This window comes from Rattus rattus, chromosome X (genome assembly GCF_011064425.1).
Source record: "Rattus rattus isolate New Zealand chromosome X, Rrattus_CSIRO_v1, whole genome shotgun sequence".
Taxonomy (NCBI): Eukaryota; Metazoa; Chordata; class Mammalia; order Rodentia; family Muridae; genus Rattus; species Rattus rattus.
In genome coordinates, this window is record NC_046172.1 from 3849740 (window position 1) to 3871078 (window position 21339).

Below are 21339 nucleotides of genomic sequence, written 5' to 3' on the forward strand. Positions count from 1 at the left end.
TTTCTCAACAGTTAAAATGTAGTTAGTTAGGCATAGCTGAGATTTTACAAAGAGAAAAAGACACATATCTCAAAGACTAGGACAAAAACCAAATAAGTGGAAGTTCACTAATAACTATTCCACGTTATCTATACTGGCTACATGTAAAATGGATGTGTGTATTACACTCATTAGTAATGCCAATCAAAGAGGGCACTGTGATAGAGGATTCAGCACATATGTAAAGGGACTACCAGCTCTTTCCATGTTTTTCTCTTTTTGTTTGCTTATTTGAAACTAAATATTATACCATCCTTTCCCAATGGACCACACAGTAGGAAGTCCAGTAATTCCCACCAATGGCTCCAGGCTAGTTATGGCCACCTGAACAACAAATAGCACCAGGATCCCAAAACTATAGTGCTGTCCGACCAGTGGCCACTGATTTACAAGCCTCCTCTTGGTTCCTCAATTTCTTCATCCCCTACGATTGATATCTCAACTGGGCTATTAAAAAGGGGAGAAGCAGCAGAGGTAAGGACAAAGTAGAGAGTTAAATTCCCCATCTTTAAAATTTTATTTGATATATTCTATATTTCCTTGATTGTATTTTCCTTCCTTCCTTACATTCTCTTCAGACAGAATTTGTTTTACTTATTCTCTAACAATTTCATACATGCCAACAATGTACTTTGACCATATGCACCCAAAACTCCTCCCTTATTTCACTACCTCTTTTTTGTAACTCATAGAGTCCAATTTCCCAGAGTTTGTCTCAGATTCTTACTTAGAGGCTCACTGTGCATGACCCATCTGAGGTAGTACCACAGCTCAACAGAATCATCAAAGATTCTTATCTGAAAGCAGGAACTAAGAACTTTCTCTTTGCAAACCTAATATACGTGTGTAGCAAGGCAGGGACCAAAACATACTTTTTCAAAAGGATATTAGAGCAGTAACAACACCAGTTACAGTTCCCATGGTAAAAGAGCCACTAAATATACCTAGGAAAATGCCAACTGATTTAAAAAAGGCAGCAGCATCAAATGCGTGAGTGTTTAGTCCTGCTGGTTGGTAAGCAACAATAGACCTGTAGAGGAGAGAGGGAGGGAGGGAGGGAAGGAGGGAGGGAGGGAGGGAGAGAGAGAGAGAGAGAGAGAGAGAGAGAGAGAGAGAGAGAGAGAGAGAGAGAGAGAGAGAGAGATTTTTTAAGACCACACTGGTTTTACACCATGGTACACTGAGCAGTTCCCACCCTCCTTCACTATTTTAGTTTCCACGGTTCTAATTGCCTAAGGTCACCTCAGTCTAAGAATATCAAGTAGGAAATTCCAGAAATAAACTATTTATAAGTTCTAAATTGTATACTCTTCTCAATAGCATGATAAACCTCAAACTATCTGACTGAATCTGCCCATGACATAAATTAGACTCTGTCTAATATATCCACATGGTATATGCAACTTGACTATTAGTCCCTTAGAAACAATGCATTGAGGTTATCAAACTGCAGCACGTATGCTCAAACAACCTTTATTTTATTTGATAATGTTTCCAAGGAGAAAGAATAGTGGTGTTGAAATTCTGGATCTGCCAAAGAGAATCCATAAAGTGTTACATGTAAGTAAAAAGAAAAAAATATAATTAAGCATAACTTTTAAAAATTAAAACACATTATTATAATTTTCTATTTTATTATTAGTTATTGCTAACCTTCCACTTGTCTAATTCATGTGCTGAACTTTATCATAGGTACATATTTGTTTGTATATATGCATGTATATGTGGGAATATCATAAACAGGACTCAGTATCTTCCATGACTTCAAGCATTCACTGGCAGACTTAAGCTGCATCCCTGGAGGATAAAGAGGCTCCCTGGGACTGAAAATATCAATAAACATATAGTTTGCAAAGCACTGTCCAGAGAAAATGCTTTTAATTTAAGCTGCAGCTGCCATACTATGCTGGCATCAGCATCCTCAATGCTGCTGAGGGACAGAGCTAGAAACTTTACCCTGCCCCTTCCTCCACAGAAACGGTTACTTACGAGGATAGTACAATGGCAACCGCATCATTCAGGACACTCTCTCCGAACAGAAGAGCATAGAGATCCACATCTGCATGCAGTTCATTAAAGATTGCTAGCACAGTCACTGAAATGTACACCCAAAGCACAGAAATTAGTTTTGATTTCTGCTCTTAAACCACTGATCCAGATTTATAGAGGCTATTTTATATATTAAGTGGGGCAAGGTGACTTGGTAGTCAGCAAATGAGTCAGACACATGATTTGCCTGATGGGAGGGGAAATGGTAAACCTAGATGAGGTTTGATGTGGTCATTGAGTCAGACAATCCCTGTACCTGAGTACCCTGCTGCCTACCCTAGTCCCTCCATACATCAAAAACACTGTATATAGAAGTGAGGGGGGACTTATATGATTTGCTCCTTTAGTGGGCTGGCAAATGTTTAAAGACAGAAATCCTATTTTTTTGACCCCTATGTTTGTAAAAACCCAGCATCAAGTCAGGGAACAGAGAAGACTGTGATTAAGGCTTTGTCCATGCAGATTAGCTGTAATTATGCTGGTTAACAGATAAAGAACTAAGAAAGGGTGTCTTATATAGCCCACGTTGGCCTGGAACTCACAATCCTCCTGCCTCACTCCCTTGATTGTTGGGACTACAGACATGTACCACCATGCCCAGTCTGTAATTACACTTCTCTCAGTTTTTATATTTCTGTAGCATTCAAGAATCAACTATTCTCTGGATCAATAGTTCTCCAACTTTTAACCTCTAAACTCCTTTATATTCTAAAACTTACATTCCCAGTGGTGATATTTATTTTATTGACTAAAGCAGAAAAATAAGTATCTGTGTATTTAAAAGAACAATTATCTTTTATGCACTAACATGAAATATTTTAATAAAAAACATACTTTATAAAAATAAAAACCCGAAAAGAAGGCATTGTTCTACATTTTTATAAATCCCTTCCAACTGTTAGATTAACAGAAGGCAGATGCTTCTCATAGTTGTATCTTTATCTAAGGGTCAGATAATACCATATTCTTGCATAGCCTTTAGAAAACCCCACTGTACACTCAGTAAAAAGAGACTAAAAAAGACAGATAAAGTATTGATGTTATTATGAAATCACTTTTGACCTGATGGGCCTGTGAAAGGGTTCACCTCCACGTACTCCCAGAGCATACACACTGTGACTTACTGCTGGTGTTTTACTGTTGTTTTGAGACCAGATAATGGCTTTCCTATGGGAGCTGACCTGTGTACCTCAAGACAGTTACCCATATCCCTGGCCCCCATCAGCGGAAGAGGACAGAGAAGAAGGCCAGGCACAAGCATCCAGCTTACCTCCACAAGTCAATGAAGGTACCACTGAAACTCAAAGGAGTATGATAGAAACTTGAAGGGCCTAGATGCCCAGCTGGGACAGAAGTCGTGGTACCAGGCCACTGGTAAGATTCAAGGTAAACATCTATTTTTGTTTAAGCCAGCATCAGCCATGTTTCTCAGCTATATATAGCTAAAAGCACCACTACTTACAGAATTAGAACGCCAAACCAAATGCTTCATTTAGTAAGTAAAAGCAAGTCAAATTTCTTACCAACAAATAATTCAAGAATTTGCCAGCCCCCCTTCAATCAAAATAACCACTGTATGAATTTTTTCTCTTTCTTTATAGCTTAGTCTCCCAAATACACATCCTCTAACACTATCATTTTATTCTGCACATTTTAAAGAAAATGAACTTTAAAAAATATCTCCTTCCCCCTGCCAGGCTTCCCCTCCATCCCCTTCTGTGAGCTTTTCTAAGGGGCCTCGTGATTTAGTTCTCTGGTGTGACAATCTTCTAGGCCTGGGACATACAGTTCTTTTGTAATGCCTATCAATCATTTTTTATTTTCTTGTTTGTTTGCTTTTGTCTTTTCAGACAGTGCTTTGTTTTTGTTAATCGTTGGGGGTTTTTGTTTGTTTGGTTTTGGTTTTTTGTTTGTTTGTTTGTTTGTTTGTTTGTTTGTTTGTTTGTTTTTGTATAACAGGAATGGCTGTCCTGGAACTCACTCTGTAGACAGGCCTGGCCTCAAACTCACAGAGATCTGACTGTCTCTGCCTCCTGAGTGCTAGGATTAAAGGTGCCACTACTACCTGCCCTATGTAGACCTGGCTACCTGCACCTGTCTCCCAAGAGCTGGAATAAGAGCATGTACCACCACACCAGGCTGTCTATTACTTTCTTAATTTCCCTTAGCATCTTTTGCAATCTGGTCCCTTGAAAGGGCCCCATTTTCCTAGTCTGACCTCATTATCATAGCTTTCATATCCAAGAAGTTAACTTCATTTTTTTGTAGAGAGCCTTTTGGGGTCACTTGCTTCTAGACACTTGGTGGGAATTTGATATTACCAGGACAAAAGAAATAAGCTCAGAGCAGGAATCTGACTTTGGGCCTGGACTCAGGAAATAGGCCCTGATTAAGAACATGTGCATTTGAGTTAATGCTCAGAGCAGGCTTAGCAGAAGCATATGTGGCAGTCCTTCTGTCCTGGTCATCCTGAATAGCCCCAAGAAAGGTATTTACAGGATCTTGCTTGTTCCTTGACCCTGATCTTATCATTCTGCATGTAATTAAGGTGGTATAAAAGCAGATTGGATAATAAAATATCTGCTTCAGCCTCAGAACTGGCTGGAGTCATGTTAAATGTTGTCTAATTGGTTTTTTTTGTTTTGTTTTGTTTTGTTTTGTTTTGTTTTGTTTTGTTTTGTTTTGTTTTGTTTTGTTTTCAATCCTCACTCCTGCCCTGGAGAACCTGTTGACTTACTGAGCTGGCTTGGTCAATCTTTATTTATGTTTACATGTTGTTCAACCTCAACTTGATTGTGTTGCTTATATTTAACTAAGGTGTATCATGGGTAGTGTGTGGGCTCCTTTTTCTGAGCAGCACTTTAAATGAGAATGTCCTCCATAGGCTCATGTATTTAAATACTTCTTAGTGAGCTGGTGGTGCTGTTTGGGGAAGGCTATGGTACCCTTAGGAGGTGGAACCTTGCTGAAAGAAGTATGTCACTGAGGGCAGCAAGCTTTGAGGGTTTACAGGCTTGTCTCACTTCCATTGTCTGCTTCTCCCTCTCCCTATTCTACCCACTTCCTGTGTATAAATAAAAATGTGAAAGAAAATGTGATTATACAGCTTCCTGCTCCTGCTACTCTGCTATGCATTCCCCATTCTTAATGGACACTATTAATCTACAACCGTACACTAAAATAAACTCTGTCTACCTTATATTACCTTTGGCCATGGAATTTTATCACAGCAACTACAAACAACTAATAAATCTGTTTGTACCTAAAACTGTTAAATATATCAACTTCCCCAATACTTTCTGAGATCCACTAACATCATTTATCCCATCCCATCAACTAGAATTTAATCTGTCCTCTTCTTTTTTTTTTCTAATTTATTTTATGTATGTGAGCACACTGTTGCTGTTTTGACACACCAGAAAAGGGCATCAGATCCCATTACAGATGGTTGTGAGCCACCATGTGGTTGCTGGGAATTGAACTCAGGACCTCTGGAAGAGCAGTCAGTGCTCTTAACCTCTGAGCTGTCTCTCCAGCCCTGTCCTCTTCTTTTAATGTCAATCAAAGTCAATAGTCCTACCAGTTCTTCTTTGGGGGATAAGTCAATCCCTCCTCCACTGACATTTTCTGGGGATTTCTTTTAAAAATTTTTATTAGTTGTATGTAGTGTTGCATGCCTTTAATCCCAGTGCTTAAGAGGCAGGGGAGAGTGGACATCTGTGGGTTAGAGGTCAACCTGGTCTACATAACATTTGAACATTGAAAGTCCCTCTCAGTTTTAAATGTTGCTGTAGTGACAATTCTGGAATACTGGTTTCTTTAAAAAAATACAGAGTCCAGGGTCAGTCCATAAGGAAGGGAGGGGAGGGGATGTTTGCCCGAAACCGGGAAAGGGAATAATATAAAATGTATATAAGAAATATTCAGTTAATAAAAAAATGAAAAAATACAGAAATACTATGTTTTCATTTTAATCCCAAGTGTGGGGATATGTGGCTGCTTGAGACTGTTCATAGCAGCCAACTATGATTTGCCTCATGCTCTAGGAGAGGTATGCTTGGTTTTGCCATTGTTTCTGTGATTGTGTGGCATTTTGAATTCTGGAACTTTTCAGAGGGTATATAAATACTAGACCCCCAATAGGCTAAGGATGATGGTTGGTGGTTATTCAGGGCATGGTTGCAGTTTGTTAGTTGTGCTCAGAGAAGAAACAAGGAGAAAGAAATTTGATTATGAGACAGATCTCTCTCTCTCTCTCTCTCTCTCTCTCTCTCTCTCTCTCTCTCTCTCTCTCCTCTCTATCCTTCTTTCTCTATCTAATGATAGGGGTGAAACTGGGGGGATAAGGCATGGAATAAAAGAATCCACAAAGTAGCAAAGACCATCTACAAGCAAAGAAGAAACAAGAAGAAAGACATTAGATTCAGAGGTATCTCTCTCCTCTCTATCCTTGTTTCCCTCCTATCTAGTGATAGGGGGTGAAACAGGGGGAGGAAGTAGATAAAGAGTGGAAAATAGAAGAATCCATAAAGCAACATAGTTTAGCTACATATCATCATATCTGTTAATGACATTTATTCCCAGTGGGAACCCTTACTTTAGTGTATAAATACTGGGGAGAAATTTCTGCATTTCATTTAACAGTCAAAATGATCAGCACACCTCTTTTCCTCTGCAGAGGTGCTGTTCATGTATCCAAGCCTCACTGTTCCTGCTGGAATATTATTATTTACTTTATTTGTTTTTTCCCCTTTTTCTTTCTTTTTTTGAAAAATTTTTTATTAGATAGATTTATTTACATTTCAAATGTTATTCCCTTTCCCGGTTTCCTGTCCATAAGCCCTCATCCCTTACCCCTCCACCATCTACCCCATCTACCCCTCTTACTATCCCAACTCCGACATTCCCCTGCACTGGGCAAGACCAAGGACTTCCCCTCCTACTGGTGCCCTAACAAGGCCATCCTCTGCTACATATGCAGCTGGAGCAATGGGTTTGTCCATGTGTACTCTTTAGATGATGGTTTACTCACTGGGTCTCTGATTTGTTGATATTGTTGTTCTTATGGGATGGGAAACCCGTTCAGCTTCCTCAATCCTTTTTCTAACTCCTCCAACGGGGATGCTGTGCTCAGGTCAATGATTTGCTGCTAGCATTCGCTTCTGTCTTTGACATGCTCTGGGTGTGCCTCTCAGGAGACATATCTGGCTCCTGTCAGCATGCACTTCTTAGCTTCATCAATCTTATCTAGTTTTGGTGGAGATATATATATATATATGCACCACATGTAGGGCAGGCTTCCTGTGGTCTGTGGATTGCAACTTGGGTAATTCGAGGTTTTGGGCTAATATCCACTTATTAATGAGTGCATACCAAGTGTGTTTTTCTGTGATTGGGTTACCTCACAAAGAACTCATGACGTTAGACTGCAGGAAGACAAATAACACTATTAAAAAAATGAGGTTCATTTCTTTAGGTGCTTTTTGGCCATTTGATAATCCTCAGTGGAGAATATTTTGTTTAGCTCTGTACCTTATTCCTAATAGGGTTATTTGGCTCTATGGATTCTAACTTCTTGAGTTCTTTTTATATTTTGGATATTAGCCATCTATCAGATTTAGGGTTGGTAAAGATTTTTTCCCAATCTGTTGGTTACAGATTTTGATTTACAGAAGTGTCTTTTGATTTACAGAAGCTTTGTAGTTTTATGAGGTCCCATTTGTCGATTCTTGATCTTAGAGCATAAGCCATTGAAAACCAGACATTTTTTGTTCATTCTGGAACCTTTGTTCCAGAGGAATATTCTAAAAGTCTATTTATAGACTATTGGCCTCCCTGGATTCTTATTCCCCTAGTCTGCAAGGTCACTAATTCCTAGAAAATATATATTCCTAATGCATATTACTTGGATATTACTCATATCACCAATGAAAGATCATTTCTAACATCTATTAGACTAATTAACAAAGTCTGTAATATTAATTTGCGATTAAAATACTTGAAGACTTATAGCAACTACTTTGGGAATGTTTATTTCTGATTAGAGTCTGTGGAGAGTTAATAATCCCTGCAATGAAAATCTTCAATTAGAGAATTTTAAATGTAACCTAGCTACCCCTAGGTTATAGATTAAAATTAACATGCACAAAAACATGAGATTGTACTTGCTTGAGTACTTTCAATTACATCAGAGCAACCACAAGATGTGATGCCATTATGGAAATAATTATAATAGAAGGGGGGTTTAAGATCTTGTTTGAAGGGGATGGGGATTTAGCTCAGTGGTAGAGCGCTTGCCTAGGAAGCGCAAGGCCCTGGGTTCTTCCCCAGCTCCGAAAAAAAGAACCAAAAAAAAAAATAGGATCTTGTTTGAAGTGTATGAGCTTCTGTCAACATGAATGCCTCAACATCCTTAGTCATCAGGGAAATGCAAATCAAAACAACCCTGAGATTCCACCTCACACCAGTCAGAATGGCTAAGATAAAAACAAATTCAGGCGACAGCAGATGCTGGCAAGGATGTGGAGAAAGAGGAACACTCCTCCATTGTTGGTGGGATTGCAGACTGGTACAACCATTCTGGAAATCAGTCTGGAGGTTCCTCAGAAAATTGGACATTGAACTGCCTGAGGATCCAGCTATACCTCTCTTGGGCATATACCCAAAAGATGCCCCAACATATAAAAAAGACACGTGCTCCACTATGTTCATAGCAGCCTTATTTATAATAGCCAGAAGCTGAAAAGAACCCTGAAGCCCTTCAACAGAGGAATGGATACAGAAAATGTGGTACATCTACACAATGGAATATTACTCAGCTATCAAAAACAATGACTTTATGAAATTCGTAGGCAAATGGAATGAACTAGAAAATATCATCCTGTGTGAGGTAACCCAATCACAGAAAAACACACATGGTATGCACTCATTGATAAGTGGCTATTAGCCCAAATGCTTGAATTACCCTAGATGCATAGAACACATGAAACTCAAGAGGGATGATCAAAACGTGAATGCTTCACTCCTTCTTTAAAAGGGGGAACAAGAATATCCTTGGCAGGGAATAGAGAGGCAAAGATTAAAACAGAGACAGAAGGAACAGCCATTCAGAGCCTGCCCCACATGTGGCCCATACATATACAATTAAAACAGAGACAGAAGGAACACCCATTCAGAGCCTGCCCCACATGTGGTCCATACATATACAACCACCAAACTAGATAAGATGGATGAACCAAAGAAGTGCAGGCCGACAGGAACCGGATGTAGATCTCTCCTGAGAGACACAGCCAAAATACAGCAACACAGAGGCGAATGCCAGCAGCAAACCACTGAACTGAGAATAGGACCCCCGTTGAAGGAATCAGAGAAAGAACTGGAAGAGCTTGAAGGGGCTCGAGACCCCTTATGAACAACAATGCCAAGCAACCAGAGCTTCCAGGGACTAAGCCACTACCCAAAGACTATACATGGACTGACCCTGGGCTCTGACCTCATAGGTAGCAATGAATATCCTAGTAAGATCACCAGTAGAAGGGGAAGCCCTTGGTCCTGCTAAGACTGAACCCCCAGTGAACTAGATTGTTGGGGGGAGGGTGGCAATGGGGGGAAGGTGGGGAGGGGGACACCCACAAAGAAGGGGAGAGGGAGGGATTAGAGGGATGTTTGCCAGGAAACTGGGAAAGGGAATAACATTCGAAATGTAAATAAGAAATACTCAAGTTAATAAAAAAAAATAAAATAAAATAAAGAAATACTCAAGTTAATTAAAAAAAAGAAATATAATTTAATAAAGATGGGGAAAAATAAAATAATAAAAATATAACAGCAGGGGTTGGGGATTTAGCTCAGTGGTACAGCGCTTGCCTAGGAAGCACAAGGCCCTGGGTTCGATCTCCAGCTCCGAACAAAAGAACCAAAAAAAAAATATATATATATATAACAGCAAAAAAAAAAGAAATTAAGATGCTACATTGTATGCTATCCCCCCGCCCCACAATAAAACAGTAAGGAGATACAGCTTCTTTTCAATGGCTATAATAAACAAAGAACCAGAGCAATGTATAGAAGGAAAGATTTACTAGGGCTTAAGGTTCCAGAATGATAAAGAGTCCATCACCATTATTAGCTTCCCCCAAAGGTAGCAAATACCAAATATGATGGCTAGAACAAACTGAAAGCTCCCATTTTAAACCTACCTTCAGTGATGTACTTCCTCAAACAAGGCCACATCTCCTAGGATTTTCCAAACAGTACCACCAAGTGGGAACTACATATTCAAGTGTCTGAGACTATAGGGGACATCTTATTCAAACCACCAAAGAAGGTAAACATATGCCTCTCTTAGAAGCCTAAGTCTTTTAGATCTAACTACTATTGCATTCCTGCATTATATGTTAATGCCACAGTCTTTCTACTGAAACAAAAGTCAATGACCCTTGTGAAACTAATAAGATTTACATATTATAGTAACATAATGATCAAACCGAATGTCCAATTACCTGGGTCAGTAGCAGAAATAATTGCTCCAAAGAAGAGACAATCTGTGTAGTAAAATTTATCAGAGAGCTGGCCCACAATCTTCATGAGTTTTACCACTCCATACATAAGGTTTCTGTAAGATGGTAGGTAAACAGTGTCAGGGAAAAAATCTTGCACATGTATAAACAGAGTACTAGAGCATTGTACTAGTATTAGAACATAGTATTAGAACATTGTACTTTAAGAGAGATTCAGGAAAATAGGCTGCTTTCATGTTTGGACACCTACCAGGAACCTAGGTAAATAGGACTTTGGCACCAAGGACTGGTTTGTAGCTTATTATCATCATACAGAAGCATCTGAATATTTCTTTTGGTATTGTTGATTTTTGTGTGTGCATGGAGGTGGGGGCTGAGACAGAGTCACATGTTGTCTACTTGGGTCTTGACTTACCAAGTAGCAGAGTATGACCCTCAAATTCTAATCCACTCAAGAATGTCCCTGAACTCCTGCTTCTCTTACCTCTGCATGTCAAGTGCTGGAATTACAGGTGTAAACCACCACGACCACCACCCAAGACTTTGTGCGTGTTAGGTAAACTACATCAACTGACTTACATTCCCAACCCCTGAATATTTCTTAAAATGTTTCTTAAAAGTTGTTCATATTATCAACTGTAGCAACTGTGAAGTATGGTCTTTGATGAGTCATAAAGTTAAAGATCTTAAGCAACTAGGTGATAGAGAAAAATTGAAGATAGAGCCTGAAATAATGTATAACAAATCACGATAAATGTAGAAATACAAGAAAGTTTATCTTGAGTCATAGAAATTAGGTGACCAAGTGAAGCTGAAGAGAATGATATTACTGATATCTTCATCAAAAAGTAGTGCAAAGAAGGTAGAGATAGAACCCTCTTGAAATATCCTAGTAGATGACCAGTGTCCCCACTGATATATCTGGCCTTTTGCTCTGTTTTAGTGAGGCACGCTAACTGTAGCTATCCTTATATTGGGCAGAATCCATGTTCAATATTTCAGCTTGTTGAGCAAACTTCTATGTGACAGATTACAGCTAGAAACAGCAATAAGTGCTGAAAAATATTCTACCATGTATTATACGTGTGTGTATGTATCTGTGTGCATGATGCATGCGTGCATCAGCAACAACAGCAGCTGTAAGGGTTAAAAGAATAAAAATAACATAGAATACACTGTTAACACTGTATACTATAGCCAACCATTCATTGAGGTTTGTGAAGATAAGGAACCTGTCACGGTCTACCTTTATGTCTTTGCTGACTAGAATAGTGGAATGGCTAGGCTAGGGGTGAAAGAAGTGTTTGCAGTGCAGAATGGAATCCTTATGAGAGGAACTATGAGAAGAATTTAATGTTTGCTTAATGTGTGCCAGGTACTGCTCCAATCAGTTCAACTTCAGTCCATGGCAGCTCTGCAGAACAGATCCTACTTGCTGCTTATCAAAGGTGTCTTGCATGTTCATACATTTCAAATAGTTTCTGAAAGCAGACTTCCTTCTCCATTTCTTTTTACTAAATCCTTGATCTAAGTGGTAGATTTCCCTCTGGCAGCCTCATACATCATCAATGTATGCTGGGAAACCTGGTGTTCTTAAGTGATCTGTTACCAGAGTAGCAGATCCTTGCCTTTATCTCCAGCTTTCCAACTAATTTTTAAAAGTTCTTCCTACATTCAGATTTGTTAGTGCATTTTTAAAGCCTAATATCACCTTTCTGCTGCAAGATCCCATCTAAATTCCTATATGGCATTTAGTCATCAAATTTCCTGGTCTCTGAAAGTTTTGGTTCTGAAAGTTTCTCAGCCACTGCTTGTTTCTGATGACCTTGGCAATTTTAAGCAATGCTGGTCAGAAAGTTTGTAGAGTGCTTTTTGTCTGACTTTTTCTCCAGACAGTGGTGGTGATGTATTTGGGGTAGATAAACAGGGAGGAATAGTGCCCTTCTCACCGTGAATCTCAAGGATAGATAATAACAACACAATTTGCAATGTCTTCCATGTCCTTACCTTGTAAGCTACTCTCTTCTTTCCATACTTTCTGTATCATATTCTTTACAAGAAGCTACAACATACAGCCCACACTCAAATCTAGGCTGAAATGAAGATCTGGAGTTGGTAGGACTAAGTTCTACCTCTTTGAAGGGGATATATCCATAACATTTATGTACAATTTGGAATATGAAATGTGCCTCTTCTCATTTGTTTCTTCACCAAATCATGTATTTTCTCTATCTATAGACTCAGTGATATTTATTTTATACTCTATATGATAATGTAAGCTATTAATTTTGTTGTGTTCCAGCCACTGATGGACTCTGACTATAGTGAGAATTTCCAGGTTGGCTTTTGGGTTCCTATGGCATGCCTTGTAGCTTTATTGCTGTCTTTTGAGGATTTGCTTACTCTTTGGTATAAAAAGATGATCAATCTTCATGTAAAGTCCCTATTCCAGCCCTACAGTAAGAGACGCCAGGTTCCTTTTATCAGGCAATGCTATAAGAAATTATGATCTAGTAATTTTAGTTCATTTTAATTATTCTTAGTTTAAATTTAATGCCCACATGTAGCTAACAACTACCATACTGGACAGGATAACTCTCTATCCAAACTGCTGTACTCACACAGCATTAAGATACTGCTTTATACCAATGCTGATGAATCTCACTCCTCTGGGTAGTTTGTTAGACTGGTTATGCAACAAAGAATTACTTACCCAATAATGAAACAGGAAACTGCAGTTCCCAAAAAGGCATAGGCCAGAATCGACCCAAGATTTCTGAAAAAGTGTCTCTGAATGAAACAAAACAAATTAGGGATTATAGTAATTCTTAACAGCAAGCCAAAAAAAAAAAATCAAACATACAAATCAAAACCTCACATTAAAAGTCTCTAAAACCTGGAATTCTACACTGTTTGTACATCTAGTAACTTCAGATAAAACAATTGTGGCTGATATCAAGCTGTATTACATGTATGTATATGCATACATGTATATAAGTAGACTATTTTTTTGAGCCTGGACAAAGATCAGCTTATTCCATGATCCTGCTAGTTCTAGTGAAACCTTAGAAGATCATTAGAGGTATAAGTCTGAAACAAATAAATGGGAAAGTATCTTCTGAGAAGAATTCTATTTAATTTGATAGTGGAAAACAGATGCCTAAATAAATACTTATAGAACGTAAGATATCTCATTATATCTCCTTATATCATCTGTTTTACTCTTTGGAGCCTGAAAAAGATGGACGATAGAGATGGGAATGAAAAAGTAATAATGGTAGTGAGTTGAAGAAGTTCATGCTTGTATAGTAAAAAAGATAGAACCAATATTAGGATGTAGAGATCATTCAGAGGGAGAATGTAATGTTCCTTTGATTGGTCTGCATATTCAAAAGTGACCTTCGAAATGAACACAACAAATACATGTGCACATACATTCACATCTTACACGTCATCAGGTCCACTGGGGTCTTCTGATAGTGGAATGGTTACACTCAAAATAATTCCTATTTAAAATTCAGAACTTCTTAATAAAAATAGACAAATAAAATCCTCCAAACACCCTAATTAAACAAGAACCATCCAAACTTTAGCCATCATTTTTAAAGATAGCAAAGATACAGTATGCCAACTAAGCAACATCAGGAAAAGCAGTCACAGCCGGCAGTGGGCTATATAAGCAAAGGGTTGTAGTTGTCCTTTGCCCTGTACCTCAGACAGTCCAATACCCTGTCATCTTTCCACAATGTTTGTTCCTTGGAGAATCAGATGTCAAAAGAACATTTACTGCTCAGAAGACTTTTTCAAGGGCATGTCATGCCAACAGTCACCAAATGAAGGTGTTGCCTGAACAGATAATGAACATATTATATTTGATTCTGTCTTGAGTCTTTTTTAATGCTACTCTATTTATATAGCAATATTTAGGGGTGTCAGATTTCAAAAATACTAACAATGGCAATTCCAATAAAACCTTCATTTAGAAGCTGATAAGATGATTTAGTAGGTTATTTATGGCACTTGCCACCAATCCTGATGACCTGACTTCCATTTCTAAGACCTATACTGCAAGAAGAGAGAATTGGCCCCACCCTGTCCTGCTCCAGTTGTCTTCTGACTTCTTGTACATCCTGAAATGTATGCATTCACATACACAGGCACCCAAAATAAAAAAGGTATAATTATTTTTTTAAACTTCCATTAAGGGCTTATATGAGGGAACACTAATAGCAACCAACAAATTGGGAAAAGATCTTTAATAATCCTACATCTGACAGAGGGCTAATATACAAAATATACAAAGAACTCAAGAAGTTAGACTCCAGAGAGCCAAATAATCCTATTAAAAAATGGAGTACAGAGGTAAACAAAGAATTCACAGCTGAAGAATATCAAATGGCTGAGAAACACCTAAAGAAATGAACAACATCTTTAGTCATCAGCGAAATGCAAATCAAAACAACCCTGAGAATCCACCAATCAGAATGGCTAAGATCAAAACTCACGTGACAACAGATGCTGGTGAGGATGTCGAGAAAGAGGAACACTCCTGATATTGAACTGGAGTTGGAAGAGGAGAGTCCAGTCCCAAAATGGAGGTAAAACCGCCACCCAGCTGCCCCCAGCCTGACTCTGGCTGTCGCTGCCCTGGGGAGAGGAGAGCCACGATCCAAAGGAACCAGAGCAGCTGAGGAAGCTATTTGTTGTTGGTCTGAGCTTTGAAACCACAGATGATAGCTTAAGAGAACATTTTGAGAAATGGAACATACTTACAAACTGTGTGGTAATGAGAGATCCTCAAACAGAACATTCCCGAGGCTTTGGTTTTGTGACCTACCCTTGTGTTAAAGAGGTGGATACTAAACAGGATTCTGTAAAGCCTGGGGCCCATTTAATGGTGAAGAAATTTTCTGTTGGTAGTTTTAAAGAGGATATGGAAGAATATAATCTGAGAGACTACTTTGAAAGGTATAGCAAGATTGTAACCATAGTAGCTATGGAAGTCAGGCAGGGTGGGGAAAAAGAGAGGATTTGCTTTTGTAACTTTTGATGATCATGACACAGTTGATAAAATTGTTGTTCAGAAATAGCACACTATCAATGGGCACAATTGTGAAGTGAGAAAGGCCCTTTCTAGACAAGAGACACAGTCTGCTGGGTAACAGAGAGGTCATAAAGGTGGATCTGGCAACTTTATGGGATGTGGAGGAAACCTTGGTGGTTGGCAGAGGAAACTTTGGTCGTGGAGGAAACTTTGGTGGAAGAGGAGGCTATGGTGGTGGAGGTGGTGGCAGCAGAGGCAATTATGGAGATGGTGATGGATTTGGGGTGATGGTGGCAACTAGTGGTGGTCCTGGTTACAGTAGTAGAGGAGGTTATGAAGGTGGTGGACCAGGATATGGAAACCAAGGTGGTGAATATGGTGGTGGAAGAAGAGGTTATGATAGTTACAATGAAGGAGAAAATTGTGGTGGAGGTAACTATGGTAGTGGTGGGAAATATAACGACTTTGGAAATTATAGTGGACAGCAACAATCTAATTATAGACCCATGAAGGGGGGCAATTTTGGTGGAAGAAGTTCAGGCAGTCCCTATGGTCGTGGCTACGGATCTGGAGGTGGAAATGGTGGCTATGGTAGCAGAAGGTTTTAAACTAAAACAGAAACGGCTACAGTTCTTAGCAGGAGAGAGAGTGAGGAGTTGTCAGGAAAGCTGCAGGTTACTTTGAGACAGTCGTTCCAAATGCATTAGAGGAACTGTAAAAATCTGCCACAGAAGGAACAATGATCCATAGTCAGAAAAGTTACTGCAGCTCAAAGAGGAAGCCCTTCTTGTTCAGGACTGTCATAGCCACAGTTTGCAAAAGTGCAGTCATTGACTAATGCAATGTAGTGGAGATTAGATGTACATCCCTGAGGTCTTATCAGTTGTAGCTTTTTCATTTTCTTTTTCTTTTCATTACGTCAGACATTTTGCCCTGTAAATTGTGGTAGTGGTACCAGGAAAAAAAATTAAGGAATTTTTAACTTTTCAATATTTGTGCAGTTCAGTTTTTCTACATTTTAGTACAGAAACTTTAACAAAATGCAGTTTTGAAGGTGAGTTAACAAGTAAAGAAGACCATTGTTAATTACTATTTTGTATGAATTTTGCTAAAGTTAACTGTAAAGAAACACCTACTGACTTGCAGTTTAAGGAGAAATCTATTCTCCTCATTTCCAAAAACGTGATGAATGGGCGCTGACATGTAGAGAGAATAGATACTTTTATGTTTGCAATGTGTGTTTTAGATTATTAGGATTGGGTAATAAAAAATAACATATTTGTGAATTTAATAGCATTAAGATTACCTTCAAATGAAAAAGATCTCAAAAGTCGCTGTTTGGTTTTTGTGAATTTTCTTTCAAAATGTAATCATGATTTTAGTGTGGTAGACTTAAGTCCTAACCATGTTAAGAACATCTCCATTCCACATTTACTTTGATTGCATTGAAACTGCTGCCAATAGTTTGGGGTATGAAGTGTTTATACTGCCCTCTACTTACCAAGGGTGGTAGATGAATGCCATCTCCCTGTTTAACAGCCTTTTAATATAGAACCACCAAGTCTGCAAACTGGTGGGTACCTGGTTTGTTTCTGCTTTTAAAATTTAAGGTCTCAAAGCCCCATTGGTCTAGTTACTTTCCTTGGTTACGTTCTCCACACACACAACTTTTCAGAGCAAAGGAATAAAATCACTCGTTTGAAACCCTGACTAGGTGGCATGCTTTCCTGTTTATACCCTAGCAATTTTGCTGGATGGTGAAATAAAGGATAGTAAGGTGTCGTCTAAACCAAGCAGCAGAAGATGTAGTACACACAGTTGCTCAGTACAAGCACCTCACTTCCCAAATATCTCAATTCAAACTCAGAATGTCTTGAGTCCTTAGATCCCCAAAGAAAACATGGTTATTCTTGGTATATATCTCATTCTAAAACATGTTGGGTGTGACAATTTGGAGACCCTGTTTGAGAAGCTTTACATACAAAGGTGGTCATATGTATGAAAAATGTCTGCTGTTGCGCCAGCTAGTGCCTAACAATTTCATTTAACTCCTAAGTATGTGCCCTGCTGTTACTTTCTTTGGCAGTTGACATTGAATTCAGATTTTTAGTTGGTTTTTAAAGTATGGACTAAACAAGCAATAAAAAGGAGAATGGGGTATGCTAGTATTTCCATATGCTCTCTTGTTGCTCTAATTCTGTGCCTCTGTGCATTAATATTTGGATGCATGCAATGCGAGAATGGAACTTTGGTCTTCACAAATACTGCAGTTTTTCCAGAAAACACTCACAAACCAATAAATGTCACAGACAACATTCCATTTATTAATGGGCATATGTGCATAAGCAGGGTAGAAAATAGACTCATGTCAAAAACTGGTTACATCCTTCATAATTAAAAGTGTGGTTATTTCCTCAGAGACAAAGACAGACACTACCTCAGAGTGAAAGGCTGGAAAACAACTTTCCAAGCAAATGGTCAGAAGAAGCAAGCTGGAGTAGCCATTCTAATATCAAATAAAATCAATTTTCAACCAAAAGTCATCAAAAAAGATAAGGAAGGACACTTCATATTCATCAAAGGAAAAATCCACCAAGATGAACTCTCAATCCTAAATATCTATGCCCCAAATATAAGGGCACCTACATATGTAGAAGAAACCTTACTAAAGCTCAAAGCGCACATTGCACCTCACATAATAATAGTAGGAAATTTAAACACCCCACTCTCATCATGGGACAGATCATGGAAACAGAAATTAAACAGAGACATAGACAGACTAAGAGAAGTCATGAACCAAATGGACTTAACAGATAGAACATTCTATCCTAAAGCAAAAGGATATACATTCTTCTCAGCTGCTCATGGTACTTTCTCCAAAATTAACCATATAATTGGTCAAAAAACGGGCCTCAACAGGTACAAAAAGATAGAAATAATCCCATGCGTGCTATCAGACCACCACGGCCTAAAACTGGTCTTCAATATAGTTCTTGAAGTTCTAGCCAGAGCAATCAGACAACAAAAGGAGGTCAAGGGGATACAGATCGGAAAAGAAGAAGTCAAAATATCACTATTTGCAGATGATATGATAGTATATTTAAGTGATCCCAAAAGTTCCACCAGAGAACTACTAAAGCTGATAAACAACTTCAGCAAAGTGACTGGGTATAAAATTAACTCAAATAAATCAGTAGCCTTCCTGTACACAAAAGAGAAACAAGCCGAGAAAGAAATTAGGGAAACGACACCCTTCATAATAGACCCAAATAATATAAAGTACCTCGGTGTGACTTTAACCAAGCAAGTAAAAGATCTGTACAATAAGAACTTCAAGACACTGAAGAAAGAAATTGAAGTAGACCTCAGAAAATGGAAAGATCTCCCATGCTCATGGATTGGCAGGATTAATATAGTAAAAATGGCCATTTTGCCAAAAGCGATCTACAGATTCAATGCAATCCCCATCAAAATACCAATCCAATTCTTCAAAGAGTTAGACAGAACAATTTGAAAATTCATCTGGAATAACAAAAAACCCAGGATAGCTAAAACTATCCTCAACAATAAAAGGACTTCAGGGGGAATCACTATTCCTGAACTCAAGCAGTATTACAGAGCAATAGTGATAAAAACTGCATGGTATTGGTACAGAGACAGACAGATAGCCCAATGGAATAGAATTGAAGACCCAGAAATGAACCCACACACCTATGGTCACTTGATCTTTGACAAAGGAGCCAAATCCATCCAATGGAAAAAGATAGCATTTTCAGCAAATGGTGCTGGTTCAACTGAGGTCAACATGTAGAAGAATGCAGATCGATCCATGCTTATCACCCTGTACAAAGCTTAAGTCCAAGTGGATCAAGGACCTCCACATCAAACCAGACACACTCAAACTAATAGAAGAAAAAACTAGGGAAGCATCTGGAACACATGGGCACTGGAAAAAATTTCCTGAACAAAACACCAATGGCTTATGCTCTAAGATCAAGAATCGACAAATGGGATCTCATAAAACTACAAAGCTTCTGTAAGGCAAAGGACACTGTGGTCAGGACAAAACGGCAACCAACAGATTGGGAAAAGATCTTTACCAATCCTACAACAGATAGAGGCCTTATATCCAAAATATACAAAGAACTCAAAAAGTTAGACCGCAGGGAGACAAATAACCCTATTAAAAAATGGGGTTCAGAGCTAAACAAAGAATTCACAGCTGAGGAATGCCGAATGGCTGAGAAACACCTAAAGAAATGTTCAACATCTTTAGTCATCAGGGAAATGCAAATCAAAACAACCCTGAGATTTCACCTCACACCAGTGAGAATGGCTAAGATCAAAAACTCAGGTGACAGCAAATGCTGGCGAGGATGCGGAGAAAGAGGAACACTCCTCCATTGTTGGTGGGGTTGCAGACTGGTACAACCATTCTGGAAATCAGTCTGGAGGTTTCTCAGAAAATTGGACATTGAACTGCCTGAGGATCCAGCTATACCTCTCTTGGGCATATACCCAAAAGATGCCCCAACATATAAAAAAAGACACGTGGTCCACTATGTTCATCGCAGCCTTTATTTATAATAGCCAGAAGCTGGAAAGAACCCAGATGCCCTTCAACAGAGGAATGGATACAGAAAATGTGGTACATCTACACAATGGAATATTACTCAGCTATCAAAAACAATGACTTTATGAAATTCGTAGGCAAATGGTTGGAACTGGAAAATATCATTCTGAGTGAGCTAACCCAATCACAGAAAGACATACATGGTATGCACTCACTGATAAGTGGCTATTAGCCCAAATGCTTGAATTACCCTAGTGGCCTAGAACAAATGAAACTCAAGACGGATGATCAAAATGTGAAGGCTTCACTCCTTCTTTAAAAGGGGAACAAGAATACCCTTGGCAGGGAAGAGAGAGGCAAAGATTAAAACAGAGACTGAAGGAACACCCATTCAGAGCCTGCCCCACATGTGGCCCATACATATAGAGCCACCCAATTAGACAAGATGGATGAAGCAAAGAAGTGCAGACCGACAGGAGCCGGATGTAGATCTCTCCTGAGAGACACAGCCAGAATACAGCAAATACAGAGGCGAATGCCAGCAGCAAACCACTGAACTGAGAACGGGACCCCCGTTGAAGGAATCAGAGAATGAACTGGAAGAGCTTGAAGGGGCTCGAGACTCCATATGTACAACAATGCCAAGCAACCAGAGCTTTCCAGGGACTAAGCCACTACCTAAAGACTATACATGGACTGACCCTGGACTCTGACCTCATAGGTAGCAATGAATATCCTAGTAAGAGCACCAGTGGAAGGGGAAGCCCTGGGTCCTGCTAAGACTGAACCCCCAGTGAACTAGACTGTCGGGGGGAGGGCGGCAATGGGGGAGGGTATGGGAACACCCATAAGGAAGGGGGGGGGAGGGAAGGGATGTTTGCCAAATGTACATAAGAAATACTCAAGTTAATAAAAAAAAAAAAAAAAAAAAAAAAAAAAAAAAAACCCAGGATAGCTAAGACTATCCTCAACAATAAAAAGGACTTCAGGGGAATCACTATCCCTGAACTCAAGCAGTATTACAGAGCAATAGTGATAAAAACTGCATGGTATTGGTACAGAGACAGACAGATAGACCAATGGAACAGAATTGAAGACCCAGAAATGAACCCACA

General features: G+C 39.0%; 1 protein-coding gene across 1 annotated transcript in view; it reads right to left on the reverse strand.

Moving 5' to 3' along the window:
- Nucleotides 1-21339, reverse strand: part of Slc9a7 (solute carrier family 9 member A7) — a 631669-nt gene that overhangs the window by 526657 nt on the left and 83673 nt on the right. Inside the window, 4 exon segments of the mRNA XM_032889988.1 lie at nt 928-1069; nt 2029-2134; nt 10590-10702; nt 13321-13397. Of these exon segments, the coding sequence (XP_032745879.1) occupies nt 928-1069; nt 2029-2134; nt 10590-10702; nt 13321-13397 (438 nt within the window).